Source organism: Dipodomys spectabilis, unplaced genomic scaffold (genome assembly GCF_019054845.1).
Source record: "Dipodomys spectabilis isolate Male_0828 unplaced genomic scaffold, ASM1905484v1 ptg000021l, whole genome shotgun sequence".
Taxonomy (NCBI): Eukaryota; Metazoa; Chordata; class Mammalia; order Rodentia; family Heteromyidae; genus Dipodomys; species Dipodomys spectabilis.
The window spans coordinates 1,603,619-1,630,248 of NW_024870698.1; the positions used below are offsets into that span (position 1 = coordinate 1,603,619).

A 26,630-nucleotide genomic window follows, 5' to 3' on the forward strand; every position below is an offset into this window, starting at 1 on the left:
AAAAATTATGTTCTTGTAAAGATACTGTACAGGGGGGTTACAGTGATATCAATAAGGTACATAAGAGTACATTGCTTGTCTGTTACCCCCTCCTTTGTTTTCTCCCACCATCCCTTCCCTCCCGCCCCTCCTCCAATCCTCCCCTCCCCCAACTTGTAAAGATGGTTTCCAGCATGGGATCTTGTGGGAATCCTTGTTGCAATGGGTCATCCTGTGTCCTTGCTTCATCCTGTGTCCTGTTGTTATTCCCCTTCCCCTCCCCAAATTAGATTAATGTATATAGAAGGTGCAGAGTACCCAAATAAAGTACAGCAACAACAGGGCATATACCATAGGGGGAAGAACATACAAAAGAAATGAAAAAAAAAAGTCACATAGTACATTAAAAACAACAACAAAGGAAAACCTCTTGTGTCCATATCTTGGGGTTCATTTTGCTTAGCATCTGATAGGGTTATCCTGGATGTAAACTAATTGCTGCAAATAAGGGAAACCATGGGACCCAGGCATTCTGGATTCTATTCTATTCTTTCTCCCATAGCCTTCCAGCTACACAGGCGTCTTTGCTGCTCCTGGAAGGAGCCAAGGAGTTTCCCGACACTGGGCCTTTGCATTTGCTACCCCTTAGGTCTAGATAACAATTGGCCCATGGAAAGTCCTATATAAGAACAGTCATCGGTCTCTGCTGAACGGTTGCCCAGGTCCCGTGGAGAAAGAAGCAGCAGGAAAAGCCGCTCTGTTTGTTTTTCAACTCAGTTGGAGCGCCCGAGTCTTGCCTGCCAGGTGCGGTTCCAAGCACCGCCACGCCATCAAAGCGTGATAGAATAGATGACATTTAGTGAAATGCCGACCATGGGCCGGGCAGTGTGTGCTCAACACCTTGGAAATACGAATTCACTTAATCCCCACAGAAGCCCTGAAAGCGAGGCTCCCCACGTTCCAGAGAGGAGAAGGAGCTCGCCCTCGGTCGCTCAGCTGGGGCTGGAACTCGGAACTGCAGTCACTGATGCTGCGTGAGAGAACGCGCTGGCTTTTCGCTGGAGACTCAGGGCGGCTGAGCAGGTGTTCATCAGAGCCCTGAGATGGAGGGAGGGTGTTCGTGCCTAGACACAGCGCACGGTGTGAATGCAGAGTTCCGACGGTCCTGGGGCTTCCTCCTAGTACACGTGGCTGAGCCGCTGAAGGCGGGGTGAGGGACAGGTTGGCCAGGAGTCGGGGAGGGGCACAGTTACTTGGGCCCCTGCAGAGGGGGAAGGGGGCGTCCTCTCCCTGGAGATGGAGAATCTGGATTCATCTGCTCAGGAGTCCAGAGAGGAGATACAGTTGGATCTTTGAGATCCTTTGAACCAGATGGGTAGGATTGGGAAGGGAAGCAGATAAAGCAAGTGAAAGGCTGGGCGGGGGGGAGCCCCACAAGCAGCCCACGCCCCTCCTCTTCCTGCCTACACTCGCTGACCTCTCGAATTCCGCCCCGCAGGCTCCCGCATTCGGCCCCATGGACGGCGGTGAATTCAGTCCCGAGTCGTCCCGGGACAGACCCAGCTGCTGTGGGCTCTCCAGGAAAATCCTCGTGTGTCTGGGCGTGGGTGTCCTGGCCCTCATCCTGTCCGGGCTCGGGCTCGCCTTGTTCGCGGTTCACAGATGGCGACTTTTCTCCAAGCCCCTGCAGTGGAACGCGACCCGCACCACCCCGCACTTCTCGGAGATCTTCCTAGGGCGATGCTACCTCTACACCCAAGTCCTGCACCCTGAGCTGGGGTGAGTGGGCGCCCGCCGGCCATGCGCACGCGCGCGCGCCCTCCGGGCGGGGTGGGGGGCGGCGCAGGGCGCCCCCAAACCGGCAGTCAGCACCCTAGTGGGACCTGAGCACCTTCCCGCAGCGCAGGCAGGAGCGGGAGGATGCGGGGCTCCTTGCTGAGCCCGGGGCAGAGGTGCCAGCCTTGGGGATCGGGGGTGGGGGGTCCTAGCGCTCGGCCCCAGTCCAGCCGTGGGGCACAGGGCGCGGGGGGGGGGGGTTGGCGACGTCCCCAAGCCCGGCTGGGGCCCCAGAGCGCAGGCAGGACCGTTCCAAGCGACACCCGGGTTCGGTGGCTTTCGGGAGCCTGCGGTCAGGAAGCCATCCGAAAAGCCAGATCGCTCACGCAGTTTGATCGATCGAACGACTTAAACCAGCACCCTAGGTTTTTCCTGTGGTCCCGGAAACCCACTTGACCCCGAACAAAACGGAAACCAAGTGGGCTTTATAAGCCCCAAGTGCGCTGCTTGGGGAGGAGAGTGGCTCCGACGGGTCAAGTGTGGGCACCCCGCCCACATCAGCCTGGCACACTGACGTGTCCCCCCAAGAGAGGCGCTCTGGTCCCCAGTGCTCATCTTCCGCTGCTCGCTTTGGGAAGAACTTAGTTCTGCGGTTGTGCGCACCCAGGTCTCCCTTACGCACCCGCCATGCTCCGAGCTGTGCCCCGGAGCTCGGGGCAGAGAGCTCCACGCGTGGTTGTGTTTGATCACAGACAACCAAACGCTTATTGGAAAGGGAAGGGAGAAGGCAGGCGCTTGGGCAGGCTGAGCGCCGAGCAAATCAAAGGAGATCCCAGCTGCTCTCCCTGAGCAGAGGCCAACTCATTTTTCTGTTCACATAATCTTTTTATTTTATTTATTTTTATTGTGAAAATACCGTACAGAGGGGTTACAATTACATGGGCAAGGTAATGAGTGCATTTCTTATCAAGCATTGTTGCCTCCTCCCTTGTTTCCCCTTCCCATCCTTTCCCATCTCCCGCCCCCCCAAAGTTGTAAAGTTTGTTTTTCGACATAACGACTTGTGCCTCTCATTGTTGCAATGAGTCCACCTGTATCCCTAGTTAAACGATTTGTTTTTTTCCCTTCCCCTCCACAAATTATAACAACATCAAATACAGTGAAAGCAGGGGTTATACTGTGGGGGAGGGACATAAAATCGCAAGAAAGGAAAACCATTTGAGTCCTTATCTTGGGGTTCATTTCACCTAACATCAACTTATCTGACCGTTTCTGCCTGTCTCAGACAAATAAGGGAAACCATGGGACCTATGTTTCTTTGGGCCTGGCTTACTTGATATAATTTTTTTCCAAGGCATAATCTTAACCGTTAACGTTTCTTTTTTCTTCTTCTTCTTGCTTTGTCATTGTTCATTGGCTAAAGTCACACTGCAGCTTGGACGAGCTGATCCACACAGCAAAGCGATGCACACAGAATCCTCCAGGGTTTTAGCCAAGCACCCCTCTTTTTGGGTGCTTTAGGATTGGGAATTGTGCAGTCCCGAGGCTTGGGTTGAAGTCCCAAGGTTCTATCACCATGAGTCTGGAGCGGATTCCTTCCTTCACTCTTCAGTGTCTGGTGGTCTCACCTGTAAAATGGGAAAATTAATACTATAAACTCAATGTTAATTATTCTATTTATTACTAATATATGTTTTATAGATACAATGTAATATAAAAATAATCATAAAAATGCGTGGCTCATGAACAAATGACAACAACTGACAGGAATAATTTTGTTATACAGTAAGCCCTCAGAAGTATAGATACGGACATGAAGTGTCCCAGACACCTTTCCACAATAATAAATGCAGTAGTGCAAAGACAACCATTTAGAAAGGATGTCTCACAGTGCATTGTGAAATCGCAATTCAGTACATCAGTCCTCTAGTGATAGAATTCATATTGTTTCTAACTTGTTTCTAATGCTCTCCTTTGAATGTAACAGTTAGACTTCATGCTGGTGTCCAGATATCTACTTATTTTTTTAAACCAGCTCCTAATATTCCATAGGCTCTGTGTGACCCTTTCCAGTTGACAGAAAATTCATTTACTTTCAATTTTTAATCCTATCTATTCCCTCAGTAAATGCTTGTTGAGCATCATACTGTGACCCAGGAAGAGTTCTGGCTGGTGCCTCTTGATTGAACAGTCAAGTCCCTCCTGGCCGCGGTGAGCTGCTTCACATGCGGGCGCTTCTGCACATAGCAGAGGAAGAGGGATTTGCAGAGGAAGAGGGATTTGTAGTAGCGGAACATGTCACCGAAGGGGAAGTGAGAATATTTCTATTGATCAAACTCCAATAGTTTCAGTTTCTCTCCAAAATACTTATACAGGACATACTTCTCCATCTCCTCTTTGTTACTGAATATTTTCGACCTCCCCAGTTAGGAGAAAACTAGCACCTAATTACTTGGTTCCCAGTGCGTCTAAGCATATATTGGTTGACCATATATACTTTCCCTCCTGTTGTCTCGTTCAGGTCCTTCGTAATTTCTGTTGAGTTGTTTTAAAATTTATTTTATGAGGGTTCTTTATATGTTTTGGATATATTTACACACAACACACAGATATATACATAGAGTCTTACAGCTATACCCCTGAAATCCCGAATTTAATTATTATCTTTAGGCTGTTTTTTATTTCTATATTGTTTTCCCAGGAAAACATTTGTTTTGTTTTCAGACCCAACAAATCCTATCATGGAAGTGTTTTGTTTTGAGTCTGTATTTTTTAAAAGTCAAGAATTCTTCTTTCTTTCCTTTCTTCTCTCCTTCCTTCCTCTTTCTCTCTCTTCATTTCTCTTTCTCTCTTCCTTCCTTCCTTTCCTTCTTCTTTCTTTCCTTCCTTTCCTTCTTCTTTCTTTCCTTCCTTCTTTCTTTCCTTCCTTCCTTCCTTCCTTCCTTCCTTTCTTTCTTTCTTTCTTTCTTTCTTTCTTTCTTTCTTTCTTTCTTTCTTTCTTTCTTTCTTTCTTTCTTCCTCTCTCTTTCTGTCTATCTGTCTTTCTTTTCTTTTCTTTCTTTCCTTCTCTCCCTCTCTATTTGTTTCTTTCCTTCTCTTCTTCTCTCCCTTTCTATTTTCTCTCCTTTCTCTGTCTTCTCTTCTCTTCTTTCTTTCGTTCTTCCTTCCTTCCCTCCCTCCCTCCCTTCCTTCCCTCCCTCCCTCCCTTCCTTCCTTCCTTCCTTCCTTCCTTTCCTTCTTCTCTCCCATTCTCTTTCTCTCCTTTCTCTTTCTCTCTTCTTTCTCCTTTCTCTTTCTCTCTTCTTTCTCCTCTCTCTCTTCTCTTCTCTTCCTTCCTTCCTTCCTTCCTTCCTTCCTTCCTTCCTTCCTTCCTTCCTTCCTTCCTTCCTTCCTTCTTCTTTTCTTTTCTTTCTCCCTCTCTGTCTCATTTTCTTTCTTGGCTTGACTGAAGGCAGCTAAAAGAACAGAACCAATGCTTTCAAATCTTGCCTGGAACTGGCAGCTGCATCTACAACTTTCCTAGGCACGTTTCTGTGTCTTCTTGACTTTTGTAGTGACAGTGTCACCAAACTTCCTGCCACATCGTTACACAGGCCGTCTTGAGGGCAGCCTCCAGCAACCATTCCTGTCCATCCAGCTGCTAACTGACAGTCCTTTCAGACCTTCCTTCTTTCGTCTATTCCCCAGTCTCTGTGCTAATGCCACAGTGTACTAGTCAAGGCCTTCAGAGAAACAGAAATAATATGTAAGGTGCGAGACAGAAAGGGAGGGGGGAGAACCGGATTGGCTTATGCAATGGTAGAGGGTAATCAGCAAGGTCAGGAAGCTGGAAACCCAGGAGGAGCTGGTGCTGGATTCTCTTTTCCTCCTGGGACCTCGATCATTTCTATAAGACTCACCTGGTTTGATGAGACCCATCTACATTATGAAGGGTAATATGCCTTATATTAGGTTTACTGGTTCAAATGTTAATTCTACTAAAAGAAGATACCTTCTCAGCAACACATCTGGCGACCTTGGCCTAGCCAAGGTAACACAGCGAATCATTGTGCATGTGTTTTAGGGGTTTGTTATGTAGTTCTTTAATTCGAGGTACCATTTTCTATATGGGTATGAGAAACTGCTACCCTGAAATGTAAAGCTACAATAATTTGTTCTGTTTCATGATTCTATGGGTTGACAGTCAGCTGAGGGGAGCTGCTGCATGTGATGTCAGCTGGCTTTGTAGACACCCAGGATGGACCCTTGGCAGGAACATTCCAGATGTTTGTCCACATAAATGGCGTCTGAGTTCGGCTGGGCCGGCTCATCCTCTTCCTCTCTTAACTGGCCCAAGTTCTCTCCTTCTCCATGTGTCTTCACTGTGCTGTCTCTCCCGTTAGAGTTGGATTTCTTCATCTTCACTGTGCTGTCTCTCCCGTTAGAGTTGGATTTCTGCAGAAGTCATGCTTAGCTGGCGCTCGTTCATTCCCATGTATATGCAGGTGCAGGCAGACACCAGCCTAGCCCAGGCTCAGGAAGAACAGAAGCAAAAAGCTCCACCTCTTGGTGGAGGGAATAACACAAAATTGTGTGGACGGCTTTGACCTCTCACAGTTTTACTTTCTTTTTCTCTGCTTTTGTATTTTTATTTTTTTTTAATTTTTGCTCTTTCATTACACCTTCTGCTCCATTTCATAACTTTCTAGTAAGTAGATTTTAAATGATGCAAGTCTAATTTTACCTGATTTCATTTTTCTATTTCCACCTGGCAGCTGTGTGACCCTAGGCACATTTTCAGCCTGTCTATTCCTCCCTGTCTCCCTCAGTACAGTGGAGGGTAAGTTTGTCCCTTTCATAGGCGGGTGGGGTGGCTGCAGGACGAAATCAGTAATTCATTGCGCGCTCCTTTTGCCCTCCCCACTTCTGCTTGTTCCCACTCCAAACAGGCCCTGTTTTACATTACTGTGAAGTCCTGGGACTTGAATTCTGGGCCTGGGCACTTTCCTGGACTCCTTCACTCAAGGCGAGCGCTCTACCACGATGAGCAGCGCCACTTCCAGCTTTTTCTGTGATTAATTGGAGATGAGAGTCTCCCGGGCTTCCCTGCCCAGGCTGGCTTCAAACCTCAATCCGCAGATCTCAGCCTCCTGAGTAGCTAGGATTACAGGCATGAGCCACTGGAGCCTGGCTTGCCATTTATTTTTAAAAACTTACATTCCACTTATGAAAGAGAACATGAGGTATTTGTTATTTTCAGTCTCTGTACCATGATGACTTCCAGTTCCATCCATTGACATAATTTTGTTCTTCTTTATGGTTGAATAGTTCATTATAGATAATATATACAATGTTAATTAATAACATAGAGAATATACTATATTACAGATAACATATTTATATTACATATAGTTTATGTATATAGATGTAGATAGTATAATAGATATTATTATAGATATATGTAATATATTATGTATATATGTGTAATAAATGCTATATATTACATATGGTATATATACACTATATAAAATATAAATAGATCAATTTTTTTTTGTGGTCAGTCGTGGGGCTTGAACTCTGGGCTTGGGCGCTGTCCCTGTGCTCTTCAGCTCAAGGCAAGTGCTCTACCACTTGAGCCACAGCACCACTTCCTAGATCAAATATTTTTATCAACTTTATCTTCTTGGAAAAACTAACCATAAGAATTAAAAAAATCATGGGGCTGGGAAGGCAGCTCAGTGGTAGAGCACTTGCCTTGCATGCATGAGGCCCTGGGTTCAATTCCTCAGCACCACATAAGCAAAAAAGAAAAAAGCCGGAAGTGGCGCTGTGGCTCAAGTGGTAGAGTGCTAGCCTTGAGCTGAAGAGCTGAGGGACAGCGCCTAGGCCCAGAGTTCAGGCCCCATGACCGGACCCAAAAAAAAAAAAAAAGAATTTTAAAAAATCACACTTTTTTATTGTAATTACTCTCCAATCCCTCTATTTTGGTGTTGGGCACATAGCCTGTGAATCTTTCTTTCATGGGATTTCTTTACAGGCTGAAGAACTTTATCTTTCATACTTGTTCCTTTTTCTTGCCAAGTTACCATCTAGTCTCCTGGCGAGGAGTGACCTTTGAATTAAGGAGGTAGACACTGGTGCATAGTATTTTGACTGTAAGTTACTAGTGGCATATAGCTTGTATCCTTAGGGCCAAAAGAACCATGAAGAATACGCAAACTTATTGGCCCCTACCCGCAATTCCAAAACTTAAGGAGCTGGGAATGATGAGAGAGAAAAAACTGACACCTGAGGCCAGAGATGCAAGAATAAACGGAACAAGAAACTAACAATTTTGCTCCCTTAGTGACTGATTTTCTTCTAACTATAACAATACCACATGGCCATTTTATAACATTTGTTAAACATTCAAAAAGAAGAAGAAGAAGCAGTGTAGGGCACTGGGGGCTCACACCTGCAATTCTAGCTACTCAAGAGGCTGAGGATCTGAGGATCGCGGTTTGAGGCCAGCCCAGGCAGAAAAGTCCAGGAGACTCTTATCTCCAGTTAATCACCAGAAAACCAGAAGTGGTGCTGTAGTTCAAGTGACAGAGAGCTAGCCTTCAGCGAAAAACTCAGGGACAGTGCTAAAGCCCTGAGTTCAAGCGCCACACACACTACTACCACCAGCACCACCAAAAACAAGAAAAGAAAAACATACATGATGTAGAACATGTATTAAGAATTAACAATTTGTGCAAAGCAAAGGATATGTCACTTAACCTTCCAAACTAGAATTCTAAAAGGAAAAAAAGAAAAACAAATTAGTGAAGCTTAAGGTTTTCAAGAGGAAGCTCTATCCCTGTGTGAATGGATAATTTCAGCATAAGAAGTTTTATCAACATAATTAAAATTTACTATACTTCTTTTTCTTAAAAACAAAAATACCCCAGCTGAGCTCTGGTTCCTGCTTCCTACTAGAATGAGTCGGAGCAGCCCTGCTGTTGACAGTTTCTCTCCTACTTGAGTTTCAGTTGTTTTGAGGAAGCATTAGAAGTTCCTCCAAGGTTTGCTTTTCCTGGCCACAATCTCTATTTGCCTTGATAGTGTTCAAATGTTCCTTAGTTTATTCTGACTATCCAACAAGCACTATATTGAAGTTATTTCTCCCCTTGGTACTTCCTAAGTTAACTATAGTGAAATTCATAGTAACATTGATTATCTTGCAGGTAGCAGTCGGAAGTAAGTTTCCTTATGCATTAAATTATTTGTAGCCATGCCTTAGGTTGGCTGAAAGTTAATCTCCTTGGGAATTCTTCAAGGACAAAGACTGAAAACAAACTGCTAAAATGGGGAGAGATTAAAAACCACAAAGGAACATTTTATTTAATTAATTAATTAATTTATTTGGCTGGTTGTGGGGTCTGAACTCTGGGCCTGGGTGCTGCCCCTCAGCTCTTCAGCTAAAGTGCTCTACCACTTGAGCCACAGCGCCACTTCTGGCTTTTTCTGTTTATGTGGTGCTGAGGATTCGAACCCAGGGCCTCATGCATGCAAGGCAAGCACTCTACCACTGAGCCACCTTCTCAGCCCACAAAGGAACATTTGAAACTCAGAACAAAGTAAAGTGTGTTCATGTTTTAAGACTGCTGGGCACTGATGGCTCACACCTGTAATCCTAGCTATTCAGGAAGCTCAGATCTGAGGGTCACAGTTTGAAACCAGCCAGGGCAGGAAAGTAGTATAATCTCCAGTTATCCACCAGAAAAATGGAAGTGGTGATGTGGCTCAAAGTAGCAGAGTGCTAGCCTTGAGCAAAAAGAGTTTTGGGAGAGTGCCCAGGCCCTGGGTTCAAGACAGGCAACCAACCAAAAAAAAAAAAAAAAAGATTTTTTTTCAAAGGCACTTTGGAACCCCAGAAAGTGAGTGGATCAACTTTACAGCTGAGAAGGACACGTTCTATACTCAGCAAGTCTGAGAGAGGGTGCCCTCCCCCCTCCAATATTTCCATCACCCTCTTTGGTACTCTTCCACTTACATTCCTCATTTTTTTTTAATTTAATTTTATTTTATTTGTGAACATACGGTACAGAGGGGTTACAATTACATGGGCAGGATAATGCACACATTTCTTACCAAGCATTGCAGCCTCCTCCTTTGTTTACCCTTCACATCCCTTCCCAGCCTCCCCCCTCCCCCCCAATCCCAATCCTTCTCCTTCCCCCCCTTCCCCCCCATTCCTCATTTTTTAAAAAATTAAAAATGTCAACTTAGGACAATTTAAACACACTGAAATGTTCATTGACTATCGGATCCATTTATTCAACAACAGACAGGCAACAGAACTTTGCTGTATTTGCTACATGTCTGTTTTCTTTCTGGTTTTTAAAGAAATACTACAGAATGGATAAATAAAAAAAATACCCCTGCCCCAATGTCTTTTCTTCTTTTGGCAGAGGCAAATGGTGCTATCTGTTTCTTTTATGTCTTTCTAGAAAATTCTCTGCTCATACAAACACACATTCTTTTATTCCCACATGTCATCTCCCCCTGCCTTATGTTCCCCACCCCTCATTTAACAACCTCTCTTTATTGTGGGCAAAGCTTGAACTCCTTCTCATGGTGAACAGTTTTCCCTTCTGATGAACTAGTGCTACTCAAGCAGACCTCCATACTGTTTCTGTTCTTTTGTAATCTATTACAAATACTGCCATAGTAAAAATCCTTCAGTGTATGCTTACATACGTGTGAAAGAATCCTAGACATGGAGTTGCTAATTTAGTTTTGAAAACAACATAAATGCCGCAGCTTCTCTTCACAAGCAGTGAGTTTTCTTTTCTCCCACACATTGGACTATCTGACATGTCCTCAAGCCTCTTGAACACCATGACCAGAAAGAACGTTACCTCGAGTTGTTTTTATTTGCATTCATATTAAATACGTTTGCTCTGTAGAATTAATTTTGGTTTTTTCCCAGCTCACAGTACTTGGATATTTCAGTGACTTTACTTTTTGAGATTTACCCATGACAAAATATGAGGTCTAGTTTATAAATTTTTACTGTGTCTACGGAAGGACCACAGCAGACTTCCATTAATACAGGTAGACGCTTGCGTTCAGAATTCAGCATGTGACTGTGTTCTGTGCTGACGTTCTGAAGGTGACTCTAATCTCTTATCAATTGCGTAGATTGCAGATACTTTCCTAATCTCTGCTTGTGGTGCCCCTCGCTTGCTGAAGATGTGATCATGTAACCATCGCTCTCTACAGCTGTGCTTTTGTCGCTGGGTTGGCAGGTGCGTACCGCTGCACGCAGCCATCGATTGAGATGGAGTCTCCTCCAATTTTATTTCCCAGCTGGCTTTGAATTTAGATTGTTTGACTTCTGTCTCTCATGTAACTTGGATTACAGGCTTGAGCTACTACATTGGCTCTATTGTAACTTGGATTACAGGCTTGAGTTACCACACTTGGCTCTATGTTGTAGATGGCACCATAATTGGGATGTGGTCTATGCCAAAGGGGCATGTGCTGAAAGCTTGATTTCTAGTATGGTGATGTGAGAGATGGCCGAGAATCATGGGAGGCGATCAGGTCATGTGGGATAGTGCTCTTGGGAGGTACTAATGCTGGGCTCACAGTGAGCTGGTTCCCATGAATGGATTATTATAAAAACAACGTCCACACTCTCTGGATTCTGCTCTCAACCTACAATACCTTCCATGTGAAAAATCAGGTTATAGCTTATGAATAGAAATGTACTTTTAAAATTCATAGTTTTAACATTGGGGAATTTGCATGAGAAACCTGAGAACTAGTTTTTAGCAAGTCCAAGAATTCAAGGAGGGGGTTATAAATGATGGTCAAAATATAAGATGATATTAAGCAAAATGAACCCCAAGATAGGAACACAAATGGTTTTTATCTTTCTTGCTATTGCTTTTAATGTATTTAAAAGGTACTATGTGATTTTTTTTTGTTTCTTTTATATGTTCTTCCCTCATGGTATAAACCTTGTTGTCACTGTATTTGATGTCAGTGCCCTGAATCCTGTGTATGCATTTTTCTAATTTGGAGAGGGGAAGGGAAATAACAAAATGCTGAAATAAGGATACAAGGCGACCCATTGTAACAATGAGAGGTACAAGACACTATGTAGAAAAAGAACTTTGCAACTTGGAGGGGGTGGGGAGGGAGGAGTTGGGGAGGTGTTTAGGGAAAGGATGGTAGGGGAAAAACAAAGGAGGAGGTAACAATACTCGATAAGAAATGGACTCTACCTTACTCATGTAACTGTAACCCCTGTACAGTATCTTTACAATAAAAATATTAAAAAATGATGGTCAAAGACCCCTCCAACTTAAACTTTCTCTTGATAATTTGTTTTGCATTACCTTTTCAGGAAAACTTGCATCCAAACCAATGATTAGTATCGGGTTAACTTAATATCCTAAGAGTAGACATGCTAAGTCTTGAAATGGGGATAAAAGACAGGACATGAAAAACTAATGATTATTGCTTTTTTAATGACATACTTCTAATATGTTTAAACATGAGCAGGGTTCTCTAAGCTCTTCCCCCACATACTTTATTTCAACATTAGGCCTCCCCCTCTCTACTGCATTTGGAAATTTACAACAGCTCTTGGCATGACTTCCTGACTAATTGGAATGACCCAGTATCAATCTGCATTTGCCTTGACCAATCAGGAGCATCTGTCTGCATTTGCCTTGACCAATCACGAGCATCTGCCATGGCCAATCACTTCCTCATTTGGCTTTCAACACAATCCATTCTTCTGCTCCTGGTCCTAATCCCTCGCCTTAGTTTTGGTGGGTTTCTTCTGCCATATTTTGTGTTAGAGTGCCTCAAATCTCAAGCCTCATTTAACTACTCCTCTTTGTTCTGTGAACATTGATCTCCTGAGGTCTCATGGTCTTTCCTTCTTAGCTTCAAAATCATGTACTTTTATAGCACAGCTTCTCTTGGATGTCTAGTAAGTATTTTACATTTAGTATGTCCAAATGGAACCCTGGCCAATGTCTTCCAGCTGAAGGAACGCTATCCTTCCAGTGTCTCAGGCCTCACTCATTGGAATTATCCATGACTTGTTATTTTTTCTAACACTGTATACTCAGTCCATTAGGAGATTCACAATGAACCTAAATTTCATCGCTTTTCTCCATCTCTACCTCCATCATGCTGCTCCAAAGCATCGTCTGCCCTTGCCCAGATGACTGACCTGCCCGTTTGAGATTTAAGTAGAGCATGTGTTTACTGTGCTCAGAAGCCCCTATGCTCCTCACTTCATCTGACGTAGAAGTCAAATTCCTTATCATGACTTCTGAAGCTCTGCCCAGGGGACTTCTTTACTTTTCTGACTTCATTTCCATCGACTCTTGCTGGTGTACTCTGCCCCAGGTCCCCTGATTTCTTTGCTGTTTCCTCAGCTTGCTGTGTATTGGGGATCATGGGATACTTGTTCCTCCCGTCCTGACTGAAGTTCTCTTGGCTATTTGTATGCTTAAGTCCCTTGCTTCCTTTGAATCTTTGCTCATTGTCACCTGCTGTCTCCGCTTCATTTACCTCTGAACGTTACCACCTCCTCCAACATTACTCCTGACCTTTTGTTCCTAGTCAGTTTTTCTCCCATTTCAGCTAGATCCTATAAATTTCAAGTATACTCTGTACATAACCATTACATTTATTGTTTATTGTTAGTCTTGCTGTAGTAGAAAGTATGCTTTCACAAAGACATCTATGGCTGTTTTGTTCTTGGGTAGATCCTGTGTGTTTATAAATATACATAATATATATTCAATGAATAATTGTTGGATTAATGAAAGAAGGAATGCTTTTTAATTATCTAATGATAGTAAAATTGATTGTTATTTAAATGATTGTTAAAGTAATTAAGATATTTAATAATGTCTAATTATTAAGTTGTGATAAAAGACATCAAACTATAATTAAGAGTACTTAGAGAATTCAATCAAAGTTTGAGGTATGGCCAAAGTTATAGTCAGAGGTAGATTTTTATTTTTAAATCCTTTCATTATTAAATAATGTGCAGAAGCAGAAGAAATAAGGACTCATTTGTCAAAGACAAGGAAAAGACAACAATAAACCTCTAAGAATGAGGAGGGTTGGGAGGAAAAATTAATAGAGTATGAAGGAAGGAGTGACATTGTCCAGGAAGAAATGTACTCCTTACCTGATTTACGAAGCAGTAACCCCTCTGAACATTACCTTTATAATAATGGTGAGAAAAAGTAATAAAAGAAAAGTATATTAAGTAATATATGCATAAAATATAGCCATGAAGAAAAATTTTAAAAAACATCTGAGAATGGAATCAATAAGGATCAAAAGTAAATTGGTGAATTCTAAATATGTGTAGAATTACCATGCACATTTGCATAATTTGTTTGTACTCAAAAGCATTAATGGCTTATTTTAGTTGTCATCATTCTCCTTTTCTCTGAATATTTTTATTATTTCTGTGTACTTTGTACAAAGGAGTTGTGATTCACCAAAGCAGTTTATGCATACATCTCGATCAACGCCACCCCTCTTCAATAAGAAAGAATGCTTTCTCAACATTCCTTCTGATTTTGAAGACCTTAGGAATCTTGCTTCAGCGACTCTTTCTAGTCACTCACTTTTCCCACAAGGGGGCAATCTTTACTTTTAATACAGGCTCCGAGAACCTCAATTTGAGAATGAAATACCACAATTAACCTACCTACTTGTTTTCCTTGAGCAGAGTCCCTGCAGAAGTTGGGGGGGGGGGATGGGGCGAGAGGGAGGGTAGATCTACCCCTCCCTCTGCAGATGTGCAGATTCTTGGGAGCTTGGATTTGGGATGTGATATGGTTCATGGTGGTGTTGCTTTACCGATGAGACCTTGGAAACATGGTTATTTGGAGGAATGGTGTCAAGTCCAGAGAACAAAAGCCAGCACAAGAGTTCTGATATCTCATGCAGGCTGACAATGTAAAAAAACAAAACAAAACTATGTTTAATGACCAAATGTGTTTAATGATCAAATATATCAGAAGCAGATGCTTCTCACTGCTGGGCATAAGACTTTTTACCCCCTCATTTTATCTCAGCTTCTGGGAACACCTGTGCCCTGTTCTGAACTTGAACTTCTGAGATCTAGGGGGACCATAATTCCCTGCAGGGTTTTGCTTTATTTCTGCTGGAACCTACTCAATTCTGAGGCTAGGCCTCTGCCTTTCAATTTCCTGTGGGAGGCAGCATTGTCTAACAATAGAATACAGCTCTGGCAATGAGCTAGTTTGGCCTTGGGCAAAGTACACTGCTCTGAGCCTCAGAGTTTTGGCACTTAGCACAGAGTCTGACATGTGGAAAGCATAGTATGGCAGTCATCGCTCTCATTCTCCTTCTAAGTCTACCTCTGGCCACCAGAAGTCAGGCTGCCTTGGATAAATCAGAGGAAAGGGTAGGGATGAGAGGTGAGCTAGCGGAAGTAATGATGGTAGACAGGACGGGTGGGAGTTCTGGGGTCCATTGCCAGGAGCAGAGTGTAGGAAAGGAGAGAGCATGCCATTTACCTTTAATCCCAACCCTTGGGCCAGCCAACCATGAGAACGTTCTTGCCAACAGCCTGTCTGGGCTGTTTCTACCTGTTCAGCTTCTGCCACGCCAATACACAGATGAAGGCATCACACTCATCACAGACCTCTTGATTCTTCGATGTCTCATTCATGATTGGTCATTGCTGTCCATTTCCCCACCTGTGACCACTAGGAACTGTCATTGAACAAGGTGCATCGATTGCTCTCACAAGAAGGAAGGACACATCATATGGAGTTCCAAGGTCAGGAGAGATTTCCAGATGACTTAGAAAATTTGGCTTGTCTTGGAGATTTGTGGACGATTCAAGGAGGCTGGTGTGGCCTGCTCATTTTCCAGAAGCAGAGGGTATGGGTGCAATTCTAAAATACAAGATCTTAATAAATCCCATCCACCAGGTTGGAAGAATGAGGATGGAAGTTGTAATAATAGGTGAAGTAGTGGTCATTCCTATCAGCTTGGATAGAAGGCAGTTTGCTTGGTCATTTCCTTGTGATGTGGATGTCTTTGTGTTCACATCGCAGTCCACTGAGATCACATGGCTCTGTCTGATGTTTGTGTCAAATAAAGAAACTTAAGACTCAGGCCCAGGCCAGCTCTGAAGATAAGAGCCACAGCCTTCCTTTATCACCAACATCTCCACCAACAGCTTGTGCATTTGATATCTATGGAAGAGGAAGCCAAAACATCTGGCCTGTGATCATTTCTTGGATTAGGAAATCAGAGTCTCCTGAGAGAGAGAGAAAAGAAAGCTGAACAGTGATACAATCCACGACATGTGACCCTCAAAATGCATAATGACACAATGAAGGACTTAAGTGAGAGCAAAGAGAAAGGAAGTCCAAACAATGCGCTCAATAAAACAACAAAATTTGTCAGTGACACAAAGGGACAGACATTTTAAGAAGTAGGCTGATGCCGTTTTTAAAAACATATTATTATTTCTCTCCTCACACTGCAAACTCAAAAGTAGAAATGACAGGCAGTATGTCCTTTCTTTTTTATTTGCAAAGACATTAAAGGGCCTTATGTTAGGAAAAACCTAAATTTCTTTAAAGATCTCAAAGAGCCAGAAGTTCATGTACAGGGAGATTGAACTGGCTGCCACTCATAATAAGAGCTGTTGAGCATTTTCACAGACCACTAGAAGGAAACGTGTTTTCTTTTGACAAGAAATCACTTGAGGAGGGGCTGAGAAGGTGGCTCAGTGGTAGAGCGCTTGCCTTGCATGCCTGAGGCCCTGGGTTCGATTCCTCAGCACCACATAAGCAAAAAGAAAAAAAGCCAGGAGTGGCGCTGTGGCTCAGGTGGTAGAGCACTAGCCTTGAGCTGAAGAGCTGAGGGACAGTGCCCAGGTCCAGAGGTCAGGCCCCACGACCAGACCCCCCCCCCAAAAAAAAAAAAAAAAAAGAAATCACTTGAGGATACCCAGGTCTTATAGTCTTACAAGGAAAGAATTGTGCCTGACTAGTTCAGACGCAATGATGTTGTCTTCATATTTGTTTGTCTAACTGCAGCAGGTATCTCTGTATTAGGTGTAAATGCTGGTGGGGACACTCCAGCTGGGGACTCCTGGGTAAGTTATTTGGGTTTCTGAGTTTATAGGTAAAATATATACAACCACAATAGGTTTGTGTGTGACTAAGAAGCCAATGAGAGCTGGGCACTGGAGCTCGTGTTGGTATTCCTAGTTACTCAGAGACAGATCTGAGGACTGAGGCTCAAAGACAGCCCAGCAAAGTCTAAGAGACTCTAACCTTCAATTAACTACCCCAAATAGCTGGAAGTGGACGTTTGGCTCAAGGGGTAAAGTGCTAGCCTGGAGCATAGAAGCTCTAGGACAGTTCCCACGACCTGAGTTCAAGCCCCAGGAATGGCATACAAAGAAGAAGCTGATGACATGCTTGAAAAACATTTAGCAAGATGCCCTCTTGAGAAGTGCCCCCTGAATGTTCATTGTTGTGATTGTTGCGATCATTGCACTGACTGGAGCTCGACGTCTACAGTAGGAGAGATGGCCACCTAGCAGGAACCAGGACCTCTTCTGATTTCATTTAAGTGCTCAGTAAAGCTATTAAATGACTGGTTGCCTAACAGCTGGGATTGTATAGCCCTAGGCTTGTCACACTTCCTCACTGAACTGAACTTCCTGTTCAGCCCCATTCCTGAAAGGGCTTAATTAGAGACACTTGTCAGGGCTACTAAGTGACCATTGGGAGTCTTTGGGAGAACTTTGGAACACATTGCCAGTTTTACCCCCTGCCCCTTCCCATTCTGACTTGGTTGGTCTGCAGCTGGGCACGGTGAGCTCTGCAGCTGACCCTCTGTTGTGCTATTGTGAGGACCTCTGAGCCAGGTCACCTCCAAAGGCATTGCTGGCTCAGGTGCCAAAGGCCTCAGGCCCAGCCCGAGCCCTGGGGACAGCCACCGGGCTTCCAGCTGTCACCGCACAGTCGGCTCCCACTCATCAGGAAGACTTCTAGTTTTGGAATGAAAAGAATTTGAAGAAAAAAAATAGGTTGAGCATCCATAGATGTTTTTTATTGGCATATAGTAAATTAGTCATAGAAAGGAATTTCATCCTGACATTTTCATGCAAGCATATAATGAACTTTGATCATATGTACCCCACCATTCAGTTATTTACTTATTCATTTTCTTTCTTCTTTCCTTTCTTCTCTTTCTCCATTCTTTCTTTTTTCCCTTCTTTCCTTCCTTCCTCCCTTTCTTTCTTTTTTTTTCTTTCTTTTCCTCCTTTCTCCCTCCCTCCCTCCCTCCCTCCCTCCCTCCTTCCTTCCTTCCTTGTATTGGGGTTTGAGTTTAAGGCTTCATGTTTGGTAGGCAGATATTCTGTCACTTAGATAGCAGTATTAATAGCCTCAATCCCTAGCATCAGACAGACACAGATTGAATCTTGCTCTACCTTTTTGTCAACTGTGTGAACTTCAGAAGGTCATCCACATTTCCTCGAGCTTGGGCAGGGCCCTAATTCCAACCTCATATAAGCAGGTTGTATACATCAGATGTGAGGCACCAGGCACCTAACTGGTACTTCCCAAAAGAAGTTTGGTTATTTTTTGGTTAGTATACTCCACTGATACTTTGTAATTTGTCTATATTTTGTTTTATTTTTATTTCCCATGTTATATCTTACAGAAGCACAGACTGCGTCAGGATAATGAATACATTCAAAAGTGCATTTATTTCAAAGCATCCTTGCAACATCACAGAGGAAGACTATCAACCACTAATTGAGTTGGATACTCAAACTTTACCCTGCGATAAGGTAGATAGGGAAATGTATTGATTTAAAAACAGGAGATAAAAGCCAGAGGGAAGAAATCATGACCAAAAAAATTTTTTTTGGGAGGGGGGGTCCGGTCATGGGGCCTGAACTCTGGGCCTGGGCGCTGTCCCTCAGCTCTTCAGCTCAAGGCTAGCGCTCTACCACTTGAGCCACAACGCCACTTCTGGCTTTTTTCTTTTTGCTTATGTGGTACTGAGGAATCGAACCCAGGGCCTCATGCATGCAAGGCAAGCGCTCTACCACTGAGCCACCTTTCCAGCCCCTAATGACCAAATTTTGATTAAGATGAAGAGAACAATGTAGGCATTGAGTAGTAGTGATTGTGGTTGGCGGGGATGGAGTTTGCTGGGCTTTGGGAAGCTAGAATCATGTCAGGGTTTAGATTTGGGAAAGGAGAGTAGAAATGAAATGGGGACACAGGAAAAGCAAAAGAGTTGGCCCCCAAAAGCAGGTAAAACAAAACATAATACTAATACCAATTCATACAGAAAAACAAAAGCAACCCAACTTTATGTAATTATGAAATGTCCCTGGTCTCATAATAAATAAATAAATAAATTAGTATAGTAGCAATGCTCATCTGCACTTGGGTGCTTTTTATTAGTTTTATTTCTATATATTTTGCTCAAGTAGTAGAACACTAGCTTGTGGGCAAAAGCTCAGTAGGAACTTGAAACTCTCAGTCAAGCCCAGTATCAGCACATACACACGCATACACCACAAAGTTACTAATGCAGATAAAAACCCTTACCTCCTTGGCTCTACTGCAGGCCATTTACTCTGATAGGTTTTTCTTTACTGTTCTTTCTGCTAAAATCACTTCTGCAAGCGTTTTCATGAATTCTTTTCCAGTTTGTCTTTTGGAGCAAATCCGGTGACCTGGCTCATCAGTATACAAGGATCCAGCAGGAAATGTTCACCCTGGAGGACACGTTTCTGGGCTACTTGGCTAATGAACTCTCATGGTGTGGTGACCCCAACACTCATAGTAAGTGCCCTTGAGGGCCAGTGGGGTTCCCAGGAGTTCCCCAAGAGGGAGAAGATCTCTGCTGGCCCTCAGATCCTTATCTGATATGGAAAAAGACTTGGATCACAGGGTAAGAGATTAGCACAATGTTCTTCAGCAAGCACAGCAAAAAACACAGCACATGCCATAGACAGGTTAGGCACCGAGAAGAAAGCAATGAGTCTTTCTAACATCAGGGATATGTTTGCTAAAACAAAGTAGGTCAAGGGCTTAGTTTAAACCTTTGGGTTAGTGCTCCTCTTTTTTTCTTCTTCTTTTACCATTGTGGGGCTTGAACTCAGGGCCTAGACATTGGCCCTGAGCTTTTTCACTCTACCAAGTTGATCCACAGCTCTACTTCTTGTTTTCTGATGATTATTTGAAGATAAGAGTCTCATAGACTTTCCTGCCCAGGATGGCTTTGAACCTTGATCCTCAGATCTCAGCTTCCTGAGTAGCTAGGATTACAGGTGTGAGCCACCAGTGCCTAGCTAGTGCTCCTTTGTTCTGATCACCTATTATACTCAGCCATTTTTGTTATTACATGTGTTGACATCAGTTTGGCCCAGAAATATTAAATCTGGATAGTTTTGCTGAGTCTGAGTCTTGGAGATACAGATGTCTGTTCTCCTGAGCATTCCTTTGATCAAAGGGTGATTTAACCAGATGTTTTCCCATAAAATATTAGTTGAGAATGTGATTATCCAGAGAACAGGACAAATTATTATGACACACACAAGGTGAAAGATAACTGTTCTGGTATGATAGCCTAGGGGTGGGTGGGGTAGCTAAAAGAAAAATGCATGCATGTTTATGACCAAGTGGTCCATCAATATAGTATTTCTACTTAGCTATTGTGCTTTCTGGCTGAGAACATTGCAGTATCTTGCTAATCATTCTCTACTCATTCAGATCAGCTTCCATTTAAAAACCACAGTGCCCCCAAAAAAATAAATAATAAAAAAAAACCCACAGTGCCATCTGTGAAATGAAAACATAGTTCTATCCACTTGCTACCTAAGACTTTCAAAGCATTCTTTGGCCTCTTGAGTAATGTCTAAATTCCTTGGCCTAGCCTGGCCTCTGTTTTTCACAAGTCTATTCTAGAATCACTGATCTAAGCACATCAGGCTGTCTCAAAATTCTCCTATGCATGTACTCTGCTTGGAGTATCCCCCTGTTTCTAGTCAGTAGGAAGAAGATCCCTATTTCTTCTTTAAGACAAATTTCAACATCAACCTTCCCCGACGAAACTACACAGTGCCCCCAACCCAAGCTGATCTTTCCGTCATTTGTTTTCATTTCATCAAGTACTTAACTTCTAAAAGAAGACTCCCATCTAACCCTGTCCCTCAGGACATAGCACCCATGAAAGCAGAGCTCCATGGGAGAAGTAATGCAAAACCTATGTGTTCACACTCTAAGTCTTCTCTCTCACTGAGCTCTGAGCCTGTGTTGATGAGGCTGAGTGTGTATAGAGCCTCTGAAACCATCTGAGCCCAAGGATGTCTGGGGGCAGAGAAGGAAACTCCCCATAGAGAAGTATTGCCAGGAACATGCTCTATTGCTTTGATCTCAAGTGTAGTTCTTCTTGGACATGGGGACTTTTGATCAAGTGAACTGCCATTTCCCAGAATGATGACTCAAAAAACCCCCTCTGCCTGTATTCCTGTCTGTGTGGAGGGTAAGGCAAGGACTTGGAAGGGTTTCAGGGGACACTTACTTGAATTGGACTGAGATGTGTCCATTCTCCAGCCTCCATCTTGGCAGCAATGCTGTTGGAAAATGGTTTCAACTGTAATTGAACAGCCAAGGATGAATAAAACATAATGATATGCTCTCCCATTTTAGTTATTTTCCATAAACTATGTCTTTTAGAAATGAATGAGCACTCTTGCCCAAACTGGAGAGATTGCCCTAACAACCCCAAGTCGGTGTTCTGGAAAGTCATGTCTAGGAAGGTAAGTACTCAGCAGTAAAAATTCTAGAATTCTGGGAGTAAAGAATGAAATGTGCGCCGGGCGCTGGTGGCTCACGCCTGTAATCCTAGCTACTCAGGAGGCTGAGATCTGAGGATGGTGGTTCAAAGCCAGCCCGGGCAGGAGAGACCATGAGACTCCTATCTCCAATAAACCACCAGAAAACTGGAAGTGGCGCTGTAGCTCAAGTGGTAGAGCGCTCGCCTTGAGCTGAAGAGCTGAGGGATAGCGCCCAGGCCCAGAGTTCAAGCCCCACGACCGACAAAAAAAAAGAATGAAATGTGCTATTTAGTCAGATATTGAAACACACACACACACACACACACACACACACACACACACACACACACACACACACTTCTCAGATCATAAGTCTTTTATCCTAAGTGAAACTATAGGATACTTCCCAAGGAAAAGATTGAAAAGTCAGAAGGTTTCTACATATAATTTTAGAGCATCTGCAGGGGCTCTGTGGGGTCCAGTTGAAGAGTTCTTGTCTTGACCCATGCCTTTTGGCTATGGCTGCCAGAAAGCTGGGGCTTGGTCTAATCCTCTGCATCAGGTATTAATTAAATTCCTAGAATAGGGTAAAAGCCTATATTTATAGATCACTTCCTGTGTGCTCAGATCCACACAGATTAAGAACTTCCATCCAACTGGATGCTGGTGGCTCATGTCTACAATCCTAGCTTCACAGGAGGTAGAGATAGGGAATATAGGAATTCAAGGACAGCTGGGGTAAAAAGTTTGCAAGACTCCCTCTCAACAGAAACAGCTGCATATGGTTGTATGCTCCTGGCTATCCCAGCTACAGTGGGAAGCATAAATAGGGGAATCATGATTCAGGCTGACCTGAGCAAAATGCAAGACCTTATCTGAAAAATAACCAGAGCAAAGAAACCCCAAAGAGATGGGGGAAAGGGGACTAGAGGCATGCTCAAGCAGAAGAATGTCTTCCTACCAAGCACAAAGCCTTTAGTTCAAACCTCAGTACCGTGGATGAATGGATAAACAGATAGACAGACAGATGGAAGGTCCATCCTGCTGACATTGCTATGAAGTACTGAGTATTATGCCCACTTTATAGATGACAAAATGGCAAATAAGCCATCTTCTAAACGTGCAAAGTTAACAAATAGCAGACATGAGAGTATATTCCAAGTTGTCCGACTCAGAACCAGAATCTGAGTTGAGAAATGCACATCAGAACCCTCACCCACTATCCACATCTGACTTCAATGGAGGCAGCCTCTGCATATTTATCCATCTCACAAATTGCTGTTTGTAAGTATTCAAGGAATGGCTTCTTTAAAAGTAGACTTTTTTAAGAAAAGGAATGAAAGAATTAAGAAAGAAGTGAAAAGATCAGGAAAAAAGAGGGAAGGTGAAAAAGATACTAATTATGAATCTTTAGAGTTCCTCTTGGACAGCTGAGGGGTGGAGGTGTGTGTATGTGCTACGATCCCTATGTGCTGCTATAATAAAACACCTAAGAGCAAAGAATTTATAAAGGGCATACGTGTATTTTTTTTTTCCACCAAGATGCAGGCTTGGATGTCAAGCTTCCAGCAGATTTCAGTGCCTAGTGGCAGGAGCTCTCTGCCTCCAAGATGGCGCCTCTCTGCTGGGTTCAACATGGCGGAAGGCACAAGAGCAAACTATGCCTGGCTAGTTCCTTGGAGCCTCTCATGGGAGTACGAATCCCGTTTTGAGGGCCAAGCCCCTACGACCTCATGCTACACACTGGACCTTAGTTCCCGACTTATGACTTCGAGGGAGATGTGAGCAGAGGAATACTTGTATTCAAACTATGGTAGTGGATTTGTCACATTTCATGTTTGGCTGGTCCAGAGGTGCCTTCTTTGTCATTTCTAGTTAGGCTTCTCAGTAGACGCTATGAGAAGGAACAAAACTAAGATTCCTAGATTAAGTGACTCAGATATTGGAGCCTACTGTCTAACCTAGGTCTGACTGATTCCAAAGTTACTTTCTTTAATTCATTTCTAAAGATCTGTTTATTGATCTCTCTTATTTGATCTTCTTTAATTCCCTATTGGCACCTAGCTAAATTCTGCTTTAAGGTGATTCAAATAAACCTTGGCCTGGTGAAGCAGGGAACTGGCCTAGGATTTGAGCAGATTCCTTAATCATATGGACCTTCAGACTCTTTGTTTGTCCAATGGAGATCAGGACTTTGCTGTTTGAAAGGGTTATTGCTACATTTAAATTCAAATACCACCCTCCTGTTGAGTAACTTAGTATCTATTCATTTATTTGTTGAGGGCCTACCCTGTGTTAGGAAAAATGATAGGGAATGATGTTTTTTGTACACTAAAGAGTAACAGTGTGTATCTTTGTTCTTTCTTTTTTCTTCTTTAGTTTGCAGAAGCTGCCTGTGGTGTGGTTCAGGTGATGCTCAATGGTTCCATCATTAGTCCCTTTGACAAAAGCAGGTATTTCTTTTTTTCTTTCCTGTGTGCAAAGGTTATCAAAGCCTCTTGTTGAATAGTTCATCCCTCAAGCTTTGGGCTAAAGTGGTAAAAATCTTGCATTCTCTGGAGAGATTTATCTTCTTGGGTCAATGCTGTGGGCAGATTTCTCTTTTGTCTAAAGCCTCTAATGTTCCTAATGGCCATCACACTGTTTCTAACCACTGCTCTTGTGTTTTCAAGGTCTGGTATAATTTTCTCAGCATTCTTTCTTTCTCATTACCTTGCAGCCTTCCATTTTCCATGTTGGTTCATGCTGTTTGCCCATGTGACCTGCCTGCCCTGCCCTCTTCTCCCTGTCTAATTCTCACTATCCAGCAATATCTGCCTGACTTTCCTTTCCTTAATGAAGAGTGTGACTCCAATTCAGCAATAAAACTACCATTGGGACCTACAAGAACCTTTGGGCATGGTCTCTTGGCAGTACATTGTGAGCATTATGTACTATTCTGGCTACTATTCTGATCTGTCATGGGGCTTGAACTCCGGGCCTGGGTGCTGTCCCTCAGCTCAAGGCAAGCGCTCTACTGTTGGGTCTTCGTCAGTCTTTCGACGGACGGGGTCCGAGGAGAGGTAAGTGCGAAGTGAACTGCGGCCACTCGCCCTTTCCCCAGCCTCCCTTAGCCCAGGAGACAATCAGACGTGCCGGGGAGTCAAGTCAAGCAGGAACTCGTTTATTAACAGGGAGCATCCCCTTTTTAAAGCAAAAGACTGCGTGGGAGGAGAGGAAATGGAACCAACCAATCACTGAAAGGCCACACCTTAACATGCACCTAAGCTTCCGTGAGTTGTTGACACACTGAACCTAAACAAATCCGGCTCTGCCCACTCAACTTCCTCTCAGGGCCATCTTTGCTACCCCCCACTCTACCACTTGAGTCACAGAGCTACTTCTGATTTTCTGAGTGGTTTATTGGAGATAAGAGTCTCATGGACTTACCTTCCTGGACTGGCTTTGAACCACATCTAGAGCTTTTTATATAATCTGTGTGACCTAGGCACTAGCCTAAGATGAGTCCCCATGCTGGTGCTTAAAGAAGCAATGCTATATGCAAATTCACTGGAAACACGTATAAAAAAGGCTGTGCTCTATTCCTAACTAATCAATGAGTATTACCTACTATTTCTCATTTAATCCTCAAGTCTGAATCTTCCTTCCAGAATCTTCTCTGACTTCTTTCTACACTTACAGATTTTTTCCATTGATTATCTTTTGGCTTTTGCTCTCTAATTTTTTTTACAATAAGAATGATCAAGAGCTAGAAGCATGTGTTTGCTCTGGTCAGTGTAAAGTGGTTTTTCCTTTTTCTGTTTTAACATTTTGGTTAATTTCACAAAGAAACACTGGCTCATGACTTCCTTTTTCTTTTCTCCTTCTTTCTTTCTTTCCCCCCTTTTTTGTAGTTGTGGGCCTAGGCACTGTCCTTAAGTGAGCACTCTATCACTTTGAGCCACAGTGCCACTTCCTTGACCCCCTTTTTCTATGGGCCTTTTAGTAAAATCATGAGCACTCCAGAATTTTATAATCTGATATTAAGGTTCTAAGTACTGATGCCAGGGAGGGAACTGTCAGAGACTGACAGGAGAGAGTTTAGAAATGGGAATCATTATCTTTCAAAGTAGGGCTTCTCAGATGGCTACAAATTTGTGCACTTCCTGAGGGCTTCACGTTCACACATAGTTGTAGGTTGAGTCTGGGAAGTTCTTTCTTGTTCCCTGATTATGCTCATTATTTGAACTTTGCTCGAGTAGCAAATGGATTTTTTAAAACACCAGTAGCAATATACAGTTCAAAATCTTATCTTAGAAATACAAATCTTCAAAATCTGGTCTTTGCTAGCTAAGGGTCATATTGAATGAGAGAAGGCATCTATCTCTCAGACCATTGGTGGGTTGGCTCTACGGGGTAGACACTAACCTAACCAATGGTGTCCAGCCTGCTCCCTGTAGATGAAAAGGATGAATGTCACCCCACCTTTTTCCTTGGGCCTGGCAATGGTCTTATTTGTTCTATTTCAGCACATTTGGAGGTGTGGAAATGCCTCATTTTAACCCAAAGAAGGTTCGTAAACTACAAGCCTGGGTGATGCACAAAATTGGAGGACTTTCCAGGTAACTCTTACTGCATTTTGTGCAAACCAGCACGCAAAATAGTGAAAACAGATTGATTAGACCTTGCTCTCCCTTGAGCCCTTTCCCATCAACCTCTTCACTTCACATCCCTGCTGAGAGTTGAGAGCTCTTAGGGGTATCCATTTGCTTTATCCCTTTATCCCAGGGCTTTGCCCAACGCCTGCTATGTAGAAGAAACTAAGAGATGGGGGAGGGGGGGGAATATTTGAGAGATTGTGTTATTTTAATATTTTCTTCTTTCTTCCCCAGTGACTCATGTTCAAATCCTTCCATAAATGAGCTGAAGAAGATTGCAGATCAAAAGCAAATTCCATTTGTGTGCCATAACGACTACAGGTGGGTGATTGCATCTTGAGGAAACAGCTGTCTTTTCATATAAAGTCATTTCATCACTTTAGGAG

The 26,630-nt window shown here is 43.3% G+C and overlaps 1 protein-coding gene across 1 annotated transcript in view; it reads left to right on the top strand.

Annotated features, from left to right (window-relative positions):
- Nucleotides 1-1,264: 1,264 nt before the first annotated feature.
- Nucleotides 1,265-26,630, top strand: part of Cd38 (CD38 molecule) — a 29,388-nt gene continuing 4,022 nt past the window's right edge. The window contains exons 1-8 of the mRNA XM_042674791.1: nt 1,265-1,354; nt 1,478-1,758; nt 18,472-18,601; nt 19,475-19,610; nt 21,507-21,589; nt 23,987-24,060; nt 26,116-26,208; nt 26,479-26,565. Of these exons, the coding sequence (XP_042530725.1) occupies nt 1,496-1,758; nt 18,472-18,601; nt 19,475-19,610; nt 21,507-21,589; nt 23,987-24,060; nt 26,116-26,208; nt 26,479-26,565 (866 nt within the window). The 5' untranslated portion in view covers nt 1,265-1,354; nt 1,478-1,495. The remainder of the gene's footprint in view (nt 1,355-1,477; nt 1,759-18,471; nt 18,602-19,474; nt 19,611-21,506; nt 21,590-23,986; nt 24,061-26,115; nt 26,209-26,478; nt 26,566-26,630) is intronic.